The sequence below is a fragment of the Nilaparvata lugens genome, unplaced genomic scaffold (assembly GCF_014356525.2).
Source record: "Nilaparvata lugens isolate BPH unplaced genomic scaffold, ASM1435652v1 scaffold7352, whole genome shotgun sequence".
In the NCBI taxonomy this organism is placed as follows: Eukaryota; Metazoa; Arthropoda; class Insecta; order Hemiptera; family Delphacidae; genus Nilaparvata; species Nilaparvata lugens.
Genome location: NW_024093101.1, coordinates 1 through 13995, shown reverse-complemented (window position 1 = coordinate 13995; position 13995 = coordinate 1). Strand labels below are relative to the sequence as shown.

The window sequence follows — 13995 nt, the reverse complement described above, 5'->3', positions numbered from 1 at the left end:
GGATTACCATGTGTTGTTTACAGGTTAGCACTAAAGTACATGGAAATTTTATCTTTTTTTTTTTCCTATTTAGCATTTTACATGACTCAATTTTATCATTCAACTCACCGAAAGACACAGCAGATTTATACCCAAATCTGCTCCTTTATTAATAATATCTTTACAGTTTTATAGTGTAAGATTATAATTTTTCATGAACATTTTCGTGTGTGGATGGTTCAGTCACTAGAAAAAGCTTGAAATTGCAGCGGCGAGACGGCAGCTGAGCTTCTCTCGTAACTCAAACTTCTACATCATTTGCTGAAGCTTAAACTGGATTATTTGAAAATAAATATAGTCCAGAGTTAGTTTTAGAATAGTTTTGTTTTTCAAGCTTTCATTTAAGGATTTATTCCAAAATGGGATGTGTATTTTGCAGATTTGGCAATCTATCAGACAGTACTAAGGTAGCCAGTTGGAATCCGTCAGATTTCACTCTGTACATGATGCAGGGTGTCATCAGAACTGGGGCAGTGCCTGACATCAAATGGAAGGTATGTATGCTCAAAATTGATTGGAAAAGGGCCACTTGAATAAAGATGGAAATTTTACTCACAATTCAGAACAGACCCGTGGATTTGTGTAGTATTGTATCTACACTGTAAAAATTAAACTTGATAGAAATATTTTGAGATTTTTTTCTATTCCCTGATGAGTGTTCTGTATTTTTCAGTCAAGTAATACTCTTATCACTACTGTATACTCTTTGTCAAGTTCCTTACTTTGCGAAACTTCTTTATCTCACATTACAACAGAAAAATGTTTTCTAGTAAATGAACATCTAGTAGAAACATCCATAATCTATAATCCATATTCCAATAAACGTGTATACAATACCGACTGTGATATGTAAGAAACCGTGTGTTCACTTCAGTTTTGTTTTTCAATTTCAGATTGAAATGACGCCAATTGATTTTGTACAAGAAATGTTTGTGGAGTTGTTTTTGGATCTGGATAACTCAATGGGGAAAATCTACCATTTTGTGAATGAGGACCAGCTTCCATGCGAGTAAGCAAACTGATTTCTCTCTCTTGATTTTATGATGTTTTCCATAGGGAAATATCAATTTAAAAGTTTATGACAGAAGAGTTTTTATGTATTCTGTAGTAATTTAATTTGACCAAATTATGTATTCTTCTTTTAACTTTTTTTGTTTTTTCTCAATGTTAATCAAATTATCTGATATAAATGATTGACTTATTATTTTGAATTTTGATATAATAAGGTGATATAAGGTGGTATATTTTGATATAATAAGGTGGTATTTCATGTTTTTCTTCTAGAAATTGATTTTTTGAAACAGTAATTAATAGCTTCAATTATGGAATATACTTGAAATGTTTTACAATATTTCCAATGGAGAAACATTCTTCTATTCGAGTTTTTCTCAATTGTAATATTCAATATACTACTGGTGATTCTGATTTCAAATTCACACAAGCTTTCAGAAAATGTAATCATTGGGATTTAATGTAGGTTAATTTATATGCATGTCGAGGGAGAGTAAAGAATGAACATAATCTGTTGAAATATTACAATTACTAAATTATGATACACCAATAAAAAGCAATAATGCTTTTAAGCAAATTTGCTCGTTATGTATTTTTATTGATAAACAGAACTCAATTCTTTGAAATGATTGGGGAAGGACCAACAGGCACAGCCCAAAACTGTTTCATCCCCGAATTTTGATTTAAACACTATAAATAGTCCAAAAAGTAGGTTATGTTCCATACACTTGAATTCAGTCCAAACATTCGGAAACAGAAAAGTTCTAATTTAGATTATTTACAAACCAAATTGAATGACAAAAGAACACTTACTAATCACTTGAAACTGTAACATAATGATTAACTTTGAAAATTATGATATACTCTAATTTAGAATGATATACCATGTCATGTCAACAAATTTGATTATTTTGATCAAATTGATTAAAATTTCTAGATTAATACTTTTTCTCCTGAGATAAGCTGATTGATTGCAAATAGTTGAACAATTGAACATAATTCTGTCTCTCTTCCACACAGGCACTCACATCTTACGTTATCGACAGACGACGAAATTATCTTTTTTTTCAAGGATGAATAATTATTATTATTTTCATGTCCTTCAGCGAGTTTTCCCAGGGATGAGTCCTAGTGCAATCGAATTTTTATATCATATATTTTATTTTATTATATACCGTTGGACATACATAACCAGATAACCATAAAACCATTTATACAGAAATTTCTCACTTAATATAATAGGATTTGAAAAATGTATTACAATAGTTCTAATGAAGCAAACATTGTCTGTAACTCTTCTAAGGTTTTTTAAGTTGCAATTTTCTAGATATTACTGGTGATTCTGATTTCAAATTCACACAAGCTTTCTGAAAATGTAGTCATACGAGTATATTGGGATTCAATGTAATTCATATGCATGTCAAGTGAGAACAAAGAATGAACATAATCTGTTGGAATATTAAGAAGACATTATCTTGATACATCAGTAAGGAGCAATGCCTCTCAATTTGTATTCATTTCTCTAGGGAATTGTGGAAACTAATGGAGAGAAGGGGCTACAATTTGAAATCACTGCCTTACAACGACTGGGCCAAACAAGTGCATGCCAACGAAGACTTGAAACCTCTGTCACATCTACTTCAATTCCTGGTCAAGTAAGTCAACCAAAAGTATTCGGAATCTTATCCAATCACACATCTATTCAAATATATTAATTTACCTCATTTTCTGTGTTGATTGTTGAATTTTCAACTTAGCAAAATAAAAAGTGTTCACATAAATATTCTAATTAATCTGCATTTTAACCCATATTTTGTGTTGATCTAAGAAGTTGCTACGATAATATTACAAACAAGTGAGTGTCTCAGAACAAACTTCAATCCCTTGTTTTAACAAAATATATTTTAAATGATTAGTTCTGATAAACGAAGACCAATTTATTGTTGCAGGAATGAAAATTATTTCACCAATTTGTCTTTATTCAAAAAGGAGAGACTGAACTGTTTCATTGAAAAGAGAAAGGTGACATACCCGGTAGCCGATGCTGAGCTCTATAGCAAATACCTTGACCATAGCCAACAACATGTCATGTTTCTCGTGCGATTTCCAACCATAGAAATTATTCTATTAACAAATAATAATTGATGTTTATCATTTTTACAGAAGCTAGTGCAGAGATTGACACAGATCTGAGCGGTAAGATAGTTTTGGTGAGTGAAGCTTCCTCGGATATTGGAGCCGCCATTGCTGAGAAGCTGGCTCTGTGCAATGCAAAGGTCGCCATGTTTGCTGCAAATTTCGAGCAACTGGAAAAGTTGAATGAAAAATTGGAGCAGGCTGGAGCAAGCGAAGTTCTTGCTATGAAAGTTGACGTCTCTAGCTCAAGTGAGGTGAGATATTTCTATTTTCTTCAACTTTCTACAAATTTAGTGCGAAATTGGTTTGTGGAGATGGAAAGAATGTATTCTGAGCAATTAAATATCACACTAATTGCTTGGTAATCACATCCCTGATCTGTTGCTTTTCGATTTTCACAGGCATTTCCTTAAATTCCAGTTACTAGGTACAGGCACAGAATAGGTACAGAATGGAAACTGTCAATAAAACGCCTATCTAACCAATGCTTTTTACATGGCGCAAATACTAGTGTGGTCCACGTTATAATGGCAGTGAATAAAGATAGAAGAATAGCGATGCCGATTCTCTGCATTAACTAATTATATTTCTGCACTGTCAAAAACATAATTGTCATCGTTGTGTACCTAGAAAAAGATAGTACCACCGTCTTTGTCGAATGATAGACAAGGATAGCAAAACCAAAGTTGATCAAATACTGTCATTATAACGTGGACCTCACTTTAGACACGTCACGTGACCTTAGGAAGTTCCAATCCTGGTCTTCTGATTGGCTCGTGGCAGTGAACGAGATTAATTGATCCGGATCATTAAAGTGATCAGAACCTACCATCAATACGATTACAATGCGGCGCTTCCTAAGAAGATGGCGGATTTTTGCGCCAGGGTACTAGCTAAGTTTCCATACTGTATGTATACTGTGGTACAGGATCATCTGTATCTAGATGATCTGGTGCAATTGATTCCAGCAATTAGTATGATACTATAGAGAAAGAAATACTTTACTTTGGAAATACTTCCTTCCACTTTGTGATGATACACAGTGTTCATTCTCTTCTTCCCCTAGATTCACTTGAGTGTGCAGTCGGCCATAATGAATTGATGTTACATGATAGTATTCAGGACTTCCTATATATACCTCTATTGGTAGTATATAGGAGGTTCTGTAGTATTTCAAGTGTTACTAAAATAAATTCACTCAAATTATAACCACATGTAAGAGCAAATCAAAATATTGCGTTGTAAAACAATTAATAATTTCAAATATATTCATTTGCATAGCTTCATGTTGTCTTCATAAATAATAATCTTGCTCCTGGCTAAAAGTACGTCTATTAAATTCATCCGTGATTAAGTGATTTCATCTAACACAACCAATGCCTCGAGAACCAATGAGTTTATTAATCAGTGGTTAAATTTTATAAATTCACTAAAAACTTGCCAATCTGTGCTAAGTATGTAAGTTGAACAACTTGGAAGTAGCTTTCAATACAATTCATTAGTCATCATGTATTACCGGTACCCAAAACCTGAAGAGTCTCAAGAACTCATGATCACAGTAAACATTTTTGAATTGTTTTCCGTTTGAGTTTCTGTTCTTGAATATATATATTCCATCTGATACAAGACTGACTTAATTTAGCAAAAAGCAAAAACGGCGTTCTTTGTTGAAATAAGTTGTAAAATAATGCGACTTTTACCAAAACCTCATAAACTCTTTCAATGAAAAACCTCAAGTTTCTATCGTTTTAAAGAATGAAACAACTTTTAATCATGTGGTTAGACAATTATAACATCCCAAAATTGTTCAACAGTCTTGTTAAATAAACCAGTGTTGATTTATTTTGTCTAGAATCAGCGCTTAAACCTAGTGCTGAAAACGCCGTTAGATGGTGCCACCTGTATTTTTCTTCTTCCGTTCATTTCCATAGCATACACATTTCACTGGTATGCATCAGATATTTTTCAGGGCTTTCTATTTGTTTGTTTTTTTACAATTTTTACATTCAGTTTTATTGTTTTGTTCATTTTTGTTTGCTTTTCATTTGGTTTTAGGTGATGGAAAAATTTGATTTTTCTAGTAGTGTGGAGACTCTGAACCCATCAGATGTGGCTAATGTAGTGGTATCTGCCCTCAAGCAGCCATTTTCATGTTCAATATTGAAGTAATCAACAGGCACCTACTCAATATTTCACTTCTATTGGCACATTATTCATAACAATACTATACTAGTGATTTCCACCAAGGATCTATTATCATAATATTAGTCTTATGTCCAAAGTGAAGTAGGTACTCCTTTTTGTAGGAACCAATAATCTTGTAATCGAATAATAACATTAGACTTTTTCATAGATTTTCTACTTTTCTATTGGAATGATTAATTTTTTGATTGTTACATGTGCAGGCCTTTAAATATTTTCAATTATATTTTTTGTTTTGATTGATGTGAATCACAAATTGTTGTGTAGACTTGAGTATTGTAGAAGTGGAGGTAAAATTTGTTGAAATATATTACCTGCTCAATATTCCATAATAAATGAATTCTTGATATTATAAGGGAGTATTACAATATAACATAGACTACTGAAAATCGTAATATCATATTTTATTTTCTAAATAAAAATATCAAAATTAGTATTGTAGTTGAAAATAAAATCAACAAAAATGTTAGTAACTTACAGTGACACAATTTGGATTTTTCTTGATTTTACTTTTTATCGGTTATTTATTTTTTTCAATATTATTAATGCATATTTTATAATTTGCTACCGTATTTCCAATTACTTCCTATTCTAATTTGGTTGTCTTAGTTTGAATTTTAAATTGTTGATTATAATTTTGTAGAAGTAGTGGTAGAATTTGTTGGAATCTCAGACATGTTTGATTTTTCATGATGACATAATTCTTAGTAAGTTGACGTATTCCTTCAAGATTGAACTCTATAATCCTCAAATAAAATGTGATCTTTTTTATAATTTTGTTTTATCATTTGTCATACCTCTTATCGTTTTTCATTCGCAATTAACTTATTTTGGCTTCCATTTTTTCCCATTTAATTTTGTTGTACAGTATTTATTTGAATTGTAGAATAGTAATTGTAGCTATGTTGATCATTATTTAGTATGTGTAGAATTCATTAGAATCGCGGACTATCTATTATTATAGTGAGGTCCACGTTATAATGGCAGTGAAGAAAGATGAGAGAACGTGTTTGCCGATTCTCTATAGTTTGACCTTACTATTGTAGTTTTTCCACTTTCAGGATCATAAGTTTAATTTAATTTTATTAAAGTTGAAAACATTTCCCTATAGCTTTATTGAAACATCGCGAGAGGTGTCTTCCGTCGTGTGTAAGGTGTAGATGGTTGAGTCACGAGAAAAAGCTTGGAATTGCCGCAGCCTGATATGGGGACCAAGTTTCTTGTCGTGACTGAATAATCTTTACTACTACTGTGCCTCAACAGTATTGAAAAATTATGAATTTTATTTGAGAAAGTGACTTATTGCTTGTTTTCAAGGATAAAATAATGTGTAAAAAGGGAAACATAATAATTTTTGAATGAGAACAGTCGATGGTTCTTGAGAAATCATTATTAGAGGTAATTATTCAAATTATTTACTTAACCTTGACAATAATTGGCTCTCACAATTAAAGTGTTCTAAAATAGATACTCATTGGTGATTGTTATAACCATATTAATCCATGTGGAGTATAGGGCACAGTGAGTATTTAGCCTATAGGTGCAGCCTATCTGTGTCGCTTCCCGCGTCGTGGCAAGGCATTACAACTCTGGAGCAGGCGTCAACAGACGGCAGTCAAATGAGCTGCCTTGTCACAAACCTCCCATCTCATTTTGGGCAGAAGGTAATCCTTATTACGTTCATTGAGAACGGATTGAAACTGTGCGTGTGGAAAATTACAATTCCAAGCTGAAATTTGTCAACCAACTGATGAGGATGGTTATTAAAATGTCCAGCTATACTTTTGGGATACACTTTCGTATTTTCCATAAATAGTCCAGTCAAATGGTCATTTTCTAGGAAGCAGACCTGACATTTTTTTTCAACGGTGTGTTTTGGTGCACTGAATTCGAATCTGAAATTTGCTGGCATGCCAGAGGGCGGCTCACTCCAAAAAACCCAAAATCTTGACTTTTTCCATTTCATCTCGAAAAACTTGCGTTTTCTTCAAAAATCATTCTCTTTAAAATTTAATAAAATAAAAATTAAAATAAAGTAAGTGGTCAAGAATGAATTTTCACTTTTCTGATCGACTTTTACCTAGGATACATTATTTTCAATCGCCTTGATAAGCTGTAGTAAGTTAGGAGGAGATCCGATCAGTGATCATTGTGTCAAAAGTTATGAGTGTTGGAAATAATATTGTGATCCTCGAGGTATCCTTATAAGCGCCTATCCACCAGTAAATACTGAAATTAAATGTATCTAACAGGTAATTTTGATAGACTATAACATTGTATAACACAGTATGAGCCAAAACATTGATTTGTTTGGCTAGGAAAGCCTTGGATAGGTATTATACAATGTATTTTAGTATTTTTTAATATTTATTTAAATAGGTCCATAAAAGGGATCACTAAACTGAAGCCCACTGGGACACGTCAAAATGTAAAGAAAAACAACTGCCCAGAGGCAGAAATCAAATAAGAAAATAGGCACTCACCACACTGCTCTCCAACATACAGAACTCACGGAGTGAGTACAGAGGGTGATCCATCAGCAGGCTCGAAACCGCACAGCAGGCAGATCCCTGGCCAACAGAGGGAGCCTATTATAGAGGCTGATAGACATATGAGCCAGACCAGTCCGAGTTCTGCTCAGCCTCTGGTAGGGTAAATCCAGCCTGAGTCTACCCCTAGTTTCATACGGGTGGAAACTCTGTTGGGTCACGAGCAACCCCACGTTTGCATGTGTTCTGCAAAGGGTATGGAGAACATAGAGGGAGAAGACGGTGAGGATCCTCTCTTTGATAAGAGCGGGCGACAGTGGGCTAATCTACCAGCCCCACAAATAATCCTCAGGGCCCTCTTCTGGAGACGAAGGACTCGGGCGACATCTGTGGCTCCACCCCAGAGGGGGAGGCCATATAAAATCACACTCTGAAAAAAGCCAAAGTAGCACATTTTAAGATAATGAGGTGGCACACTGTATTTGAGACCCCTCAGCAGGAAAACCACTCTGCTCAACCTGGCGCAGACTGTCTCAATGTGCTCGCCCCAAGAGAGCTTCCTGTCAAGGGTAAACCCTAACAGTTTGACGGAGGCAAAATTGTATTCATTCCCATTTCTGAGACTGAACACAATAGACTGAGTTTTGTCTTCATTGAGGAGGAAGCGATTGGCAGAGAACCAGTCCGATGCAAATGCTCCAGTCTCCACCATAGCTGCCCTCAGTCCTCCCATCTCACGACCAGCATTGAAGAAGGTGGTGTCGTCCGCATAACAGACAACACACCAGCCATCCACCTGAGCTATATCGTTAACTGAAATAAGAAACAACAGAGGCCCCAGGACAGAGCCCTGAGGCACTCCACAGTCAACACAATCCCTGATCTCAGAGAGAACTCCATTAGCCAGCACCGCCTGTCTGCGACCCCCCAGGTAGCCTGAATCAGTTTGAGAGGAGACGGTCCCACACCATAATGCCTAAGCTTGTCCACGAGAATAGCATGATCACAGTAAACATTTTTGAATTGTTTCCGTTTGAGTTTCTGTTCTACTTAAATATATTCCATCTGATACAAGACTGACTTAATTTAGCAAAAAGCAAAAACTGCGTTCTCTGTTGAAATCAGATATAATATAATGCGACTTTTACCAAAACCTCATAAATTCTCTCAATGAAAAGTATCTATAGTTTTAAACAATGCAACATCTTTCAATTAAATGGTTAGACAATTATAACAACGCAAAATTGTTCAACAGTCTTGTTTAATAAACCAGTGTTGATTTATTTTGTCTAGACTCAGCGCTTAAACCTAGTGCTAAAAACATCGTTAGGTGGTGCTACAGTAACTATATTACCCACAGTATGGCCATTGGAATTTTTTTTCCCGCCGCCGCCATGAAGATTCCAAAGATTTGAATTTTACAATGGAGCTTATATGGGATTATAAGTAAAATCGCTTGCTTTTACTTATTAAAGTATATTTTTGTGATTATTAACTTTGATATAATTTCTTTAATGTTTTTTCTATATTCCCAATATAGTTTTGGAACTTGAAATAGTAAATCGTAGATAATAGCGAGTAAAAATGAAAAGTAGGTAACGTAACCAGAAAGCTGAATTTCCCAAAAAAATACCATAAAACTTTTGAAATGTGTCATGATATTGTAATAAATTTTGTTTCATTGACAAATAATAAAGTTCTCATATATATTTCTACAAGCATGATGGAATTCTCATCACAATAGATTCCATAACATTTAAATAGTTTGTTTTATTCAGCCTGACTGACGCAAAGCACAACATTGAATATAAACTCTGGAAGAGCCAATTATTCTAGCCATAGTATTACTTGATGAATTTAATAAACATGTAAGAAATTGAAAAATAACACACATAACAATAATTGTTTATATTTAGTGATATATCTAATCTTAACCACTGCTCGTGGTAATGCAACTCTAAAATCATATCAATAGCTATTGTACCAATATGTTATGGGTAGGGTACTCAGTACTGAAGAGAATCAATTGGAGAAGTGGAGGTAAAATTTGTTGAAATATATTACCTGCTCAATATTCCATAATAAATGAATTCTTGATATTATAAGGGAGTATTACAATATAACATAGACTACTGAAAATCGTAATATCATATTTTATTTTCTAAATAAAAATATCAAAATTAGTATTGTAGTTGAAAATAAAATCAACAATAATGTTAGTAACTTACAGTGACACAATTTGGAATTTTTCTTGATTTTACTTTTTTATCGGTTATTTATTTTTTTCAATATTATTAATGCATATTTTATAATTTGCTACAGTATTTCCAATTACTTCCTATTCTAATTTGGTTGTCTTAGTTTGAATTTTAAATTGTTGATTATAATTTTGTAGAAGTAGTGGTAGAATTTGTTGGAATTTCAGACATGTTTGATTTTTCATGATGACATAATTCTTAGTAAGTTGACGTATTCCTTTAAAATTGAACTCTATAATCCTCAAATAAAATGTGATCTTTTTTATAATTTTGTTCAATCATTTGTCATACCTCTTATCGTTTTTCATTCGCAATTAACTTATTTTGGCTTCCATTTTTCCCATTTAATTTTGTTGTACAGTATTTATTTGAATTGTAGAATAATTGTAGTTTTGTTGATCATGATTTAGTATGTGTAGAATTCATTAGAATCGCGGACTATCTATTATTATAGTGAGGTCCACGCTATAATGCTAGTGAAGAAAGATGAGAGAACGTGTTTGCCGATTCTCTATAGTTTGACCTTACTATTGTAGTTTTTCCACTTTCAGGATCATAAGTTTAATTTAATTTTATTAAAGTTGAAAATATTTCCCTTTAGCTTTATTGAAACATCGCGAGAGGTGTCTTCCGTCGTGTGTAAGGTATAGATGGTTGAGTCACGAGAAAAAGCTTGGAATTGCCGCAGCCTGATATGGGGACCAAGTTTCTTGTCGTGACTGAACAATCTTTACTACTACTGTGCCTCAATAGTATTGAAAAATTATGAATTTTATTTGAGAAAATATCAAAGTATTGATTGTTCTCAAGGATAAAATAATTTGTAACAAGGGAAACATCATAATTTGTGAATGAGAACAGTTGATGGTTTATGAGAAATCATTATTAGATGTAATTATTCAAATTATTTACTTTATCTTGACAATAATTGGCTCTCACCATTAAAGTGTTCTAAAATAGATACTCATTTGTGGTTGTCATAACCATATTAATCCATGTGGAGTATTAATAGGTCACAGTGAGTATTTAGTGGAGTGGGAATAGGTGCAGCCTATCTGTGTCGCTTCCCGCGTCGTGGCAAGGCATTACAACTCTGGAGCAGGCGTCAACAGACGGCAGTCAAATGAGCTGCCTTGTCACAAACCTCCCATCTCATTTTGGGCAGAAGGTAATCCTTATTACGTTCATTGAGAACGGATTGAAACTGTGCGTGTGGGAAATTACAATTCCAAGCTGAAATTTGTCAACCAACTGATGAGGATGGTTATTAAAATGTCCAGCTATACTTTTGGGAAACACTTTCGTATTTTCCATAAATAGTCCAGTCAAATGGTCATTTTCTAGGAAGCAGACCTGACATTTTTTTTCAACGGTGTGTTTTGGTGCACTGAATTCGAATCTGAAATTTGCTGGCATGCCAGAGGGCGGCTCACTCCAAAAAACCCAAAATCTTGACTTTTTCCATTTCATCTCGAAAAACTTGCGTTTTCTTCAAAAATCATTCTCTTTAAAATTTAAGAAAATAAAATTTCAAATAAAGTAAGTGGTCAAGAATGAATTTTCACTTTTCTGATCGACTTTTACCTAGGATACATTATTTTCAATCGCCTTGATAAGCTGTAGTAAGTTAGGAGGAGATCCGATCAGTGATCATTGTGTCAAAAGTTATGAGTGTTAGAAATAATTGTGATCCTCGAGGTATCCCTATACGCGCCTATCCACCAGTAAATACTGAAATTAAATGTATCTAACAGGTAATTTTGATAGACCATAACATTGTATAACACAGTATGAGCCAAAATATTGATTTGTTTGGCTAGGAAAGCCTTGGATAGGTATTATACAATGTATTTTAGTATTTTTTAATATTTATTTAAATAGGTCCATAAAAGGGATCACTAAACTGAAGCCCACTGGGACACGTCAAAAATGTAAAAGAAAAACAACTGCCCAGAGGCAGAAATCAAATAAGAAAATAGGCACTCACCACACTGCTCTCCAACATACAGAACTCACGGAGTGAGTACAGAGAGTGATCCGTCAGCAGGCTCCTCAGAGCCCCTCGAAACCGCACAGCAGGCAGATCCCTGGCCAACAGAGGGAGCATATTATAGAGGCTGATAGACATATGAGCCAGACCAGTCCGAGTTCTGCTCAGCCTCTGGTAGGGTAAATCCAGCCTGAGTCTACCCCTAGTCTCATACGGGTGGAAGCTCTGTTGGGTCACGAGCAACCCCACGTTTGCATGTGTTCTGCAAAGGGTATGGAGAACATAGAGGGAGAAGACGGTGAGGATCCTCTCTTTGATAAAGAGCGGGCGACAGTGGGCTAATCTACCAGCCCCACAAATAATCCTCAGGGCCCTCTTCTGGAGACGAAGGACTCGGGCGACATCTGTGGCTCCACCCCAGAGGGGGAGGCCATATAAAATCACGCTCTGAAAAAAGCCAAAGTAGCACATTTTAAGATAATGAGGTGGCACACTGTATTTGAGACCCCTCAGCAGGAAAACCACTCTGCTCAACCTGGCGCAGACTGTCTCAATGTGCTCGCCCCAAGAGAGCTTCCTGTCAAGGGTAAACCCTAACAGTTTGACGGGGGCAAAATTGTATTCATTCCCATTTCTGAGACTGAACACAATAGACTGAGTTTTGTCTTCATTGAGGAGGAAGCGATTGGCAGAGAACCAGTCCGATGCAAATGCTCCAGTCTCCACCATAGCTGCCCTCAGTCCTCCCATCTCACGACCAGCATTGAAGAAGGTGGTGTCGTCCGCATAACAGACAACACACCAGCCATCCACCTGAGCTATATCGTTAACTGAAATAAGAAACAACAGAGGCCCCAGGACAGAGCCCTGAGGCACTCCACAGTCAACACAATCCCTGATCTCAGAGAGAACTCCATTAGCCAGCACCGCCTGTCTGCGACCCCCCAGGTAGGCCTGAATCAGTTTGAGAGGAGACGGTCCCACACCATAATGCCTAAGCTTGTCCACGAGAATAGCATGATCCATTGTATCAAAGGCCTTGCTGAGATCACACAAGGTGAGCCCAGCAAGTCCACGTGCCTCAAAGCAATCAAATATTTTGGAAAGCAGGAAATCTACTGCATCAGTGGTGGATCTATTTTTCCTGAAACCAAACTGGGTGGTCGCAAACAGGCCGCACTGGTCACAATAAGCAAGGAGCTGCTCAGCAATAAGAATTTCAGCAATAAGAAGGGGAGAAACAATAAGAGCTAATACATCCTTAATAGTAGCACTGGTCATACCATAAATGTCTTTACTAACCGAGTTGCTCAAACAGTTCACAACTCGAGTGACATCATCACAAGTAATACGGCGCCAGGTCAACAGCCGAAGAGCGGGGGGCCGAACCGAAGCCGAGAGCAGATCCGCCGCCACCACAGGGGAAGCTCGGATCCCCTCGCAGATACCGCGAATAGAGATGGTCCACGCGTCGTGAAGATCATCCGCAGATACCGGAACAGCACCAGGAGCTGGTACACCCGCAGCGGCCCTGATGATACCCCAGGCAGCTTTGCACCTATTGGGTGCCCGGTCAATCAGCTCAGAGTTGTAGCGCATCCTGGCCGCACGAGCAGCCCGCTGGTAAGATCTCCTCAGTCCCATGTAGGTCCGTTTAGAGGACAGAAGTCGATCAGCCCGAAACCGCTCGTACGCCATAAGAACCAGGTCTCTCAGGTCAAGAAGGTCGTCCGTAATCCACAGTGCACCACGTTTACCAGGCCTTCCAGAGAGGAAACGTTTTAGTGGAAAGCAGTTGTTGAAGCCAGTCAGGAGTCTATCAAAAAACGCCGTGAAATTGGGCTGTGCATCAGGATGATCCTTCAGAAAG

The 13995-nt window shown here is 36.1% G+C and overlaps 2 protein-coding genes and 1 long non-coding RNA gene across 3 annotated transcripts; 2 read left to right on the top strand and 1 right to left on the bottom strand.

The window, feature by feature from the left end:
* Positions 1-6: 6 nt before the first annotated feature.
* Positions 7-3442, top strand: LOC111061261 (polyketide synthase HetM-like). The gene is made up of 5 exons (XM_039445593.1): positions 7-23; positions 419-533; positions 933-1048; positions 2577-2705; positions 3000-3442. Exons 2-5 carry the CDS (start codon positions 483-485, stop codon positions 3193-3195), a joined length of 492 nt encoding a protein of 163 aa, XP_039301527.1. The 5' UTR covers positions 7-23; positions 419-482; the 3' UTR covers positions 3196-3442.
* An 882-nt stretch (positions 3443-4324) lies between these two features.
* On the top strand, positions 4325-11570 carry LOC120356639. Its single transcript, XR_005574098.1, has 2 exons — positions 4325-6928; positions 11180-11570. It is a non-coding gene; the product is annotated as an uncharacterized LOC120356639 (long non-coding RNA).
* A 484-nt stretch (positions 11571-12054) lies between these two features.
* Positions 12055-13742, bottom strand: LOC120356638. Its single transcript, XM_039445595.1, has 2 exons — positions 13428-13742; positions 12055-12572 (listed from the first exon to the last, which is right to left on the bottom strand). The coding sequence occupies exons 1-2, from the start codon at positions 13722-13724 to the stop codon at positions 12099-12101; spliced, it is 771 nt and encodes a 256-aa protein (XP_039301529.1). The 5' UTR covers positions 13725-13742; the 3' UTR covers positions 12055-12098.
* Positions 13743-13995: the final 253 nt, after the last annotated feature.

Coding starts and splice junctions, on each gene's coding strand:
- LOC111061261 (XM_039445593.1), top strand. CDS start 483: ATGATGCAGGGTGTCATCAGAACTGGGGCAGTGCCTGACATCAAATGG. Junction 534..932: donor TGCCTGACATCAAATGGAAG/GTATGTATGCTC, acceptor TTTCAATTTCAG/ATTGAAATGACGCCAATTGA. Junction 2,706..2,999: donor CTACTTCAATTCCTGGTCAA/GTAAGTCAACCA, acceptor TTATTGTTGCAG/GAATGAAAATTATTTCACCA.
- LOC120356638 (XM_039445595.1), bottom strand. CDS start 13,724: ATGCGCTACAACTCTGAGCTGATTGACCGGGCACCCAATAGGTGCAAA. Junction 12,573..13,427: donor TGAACTGTTTGAGCAACTCG/GTTAGTAAAGAC, acceptor GGCTTTTTTCAG/AGCGTGATTTTATATGGCCT.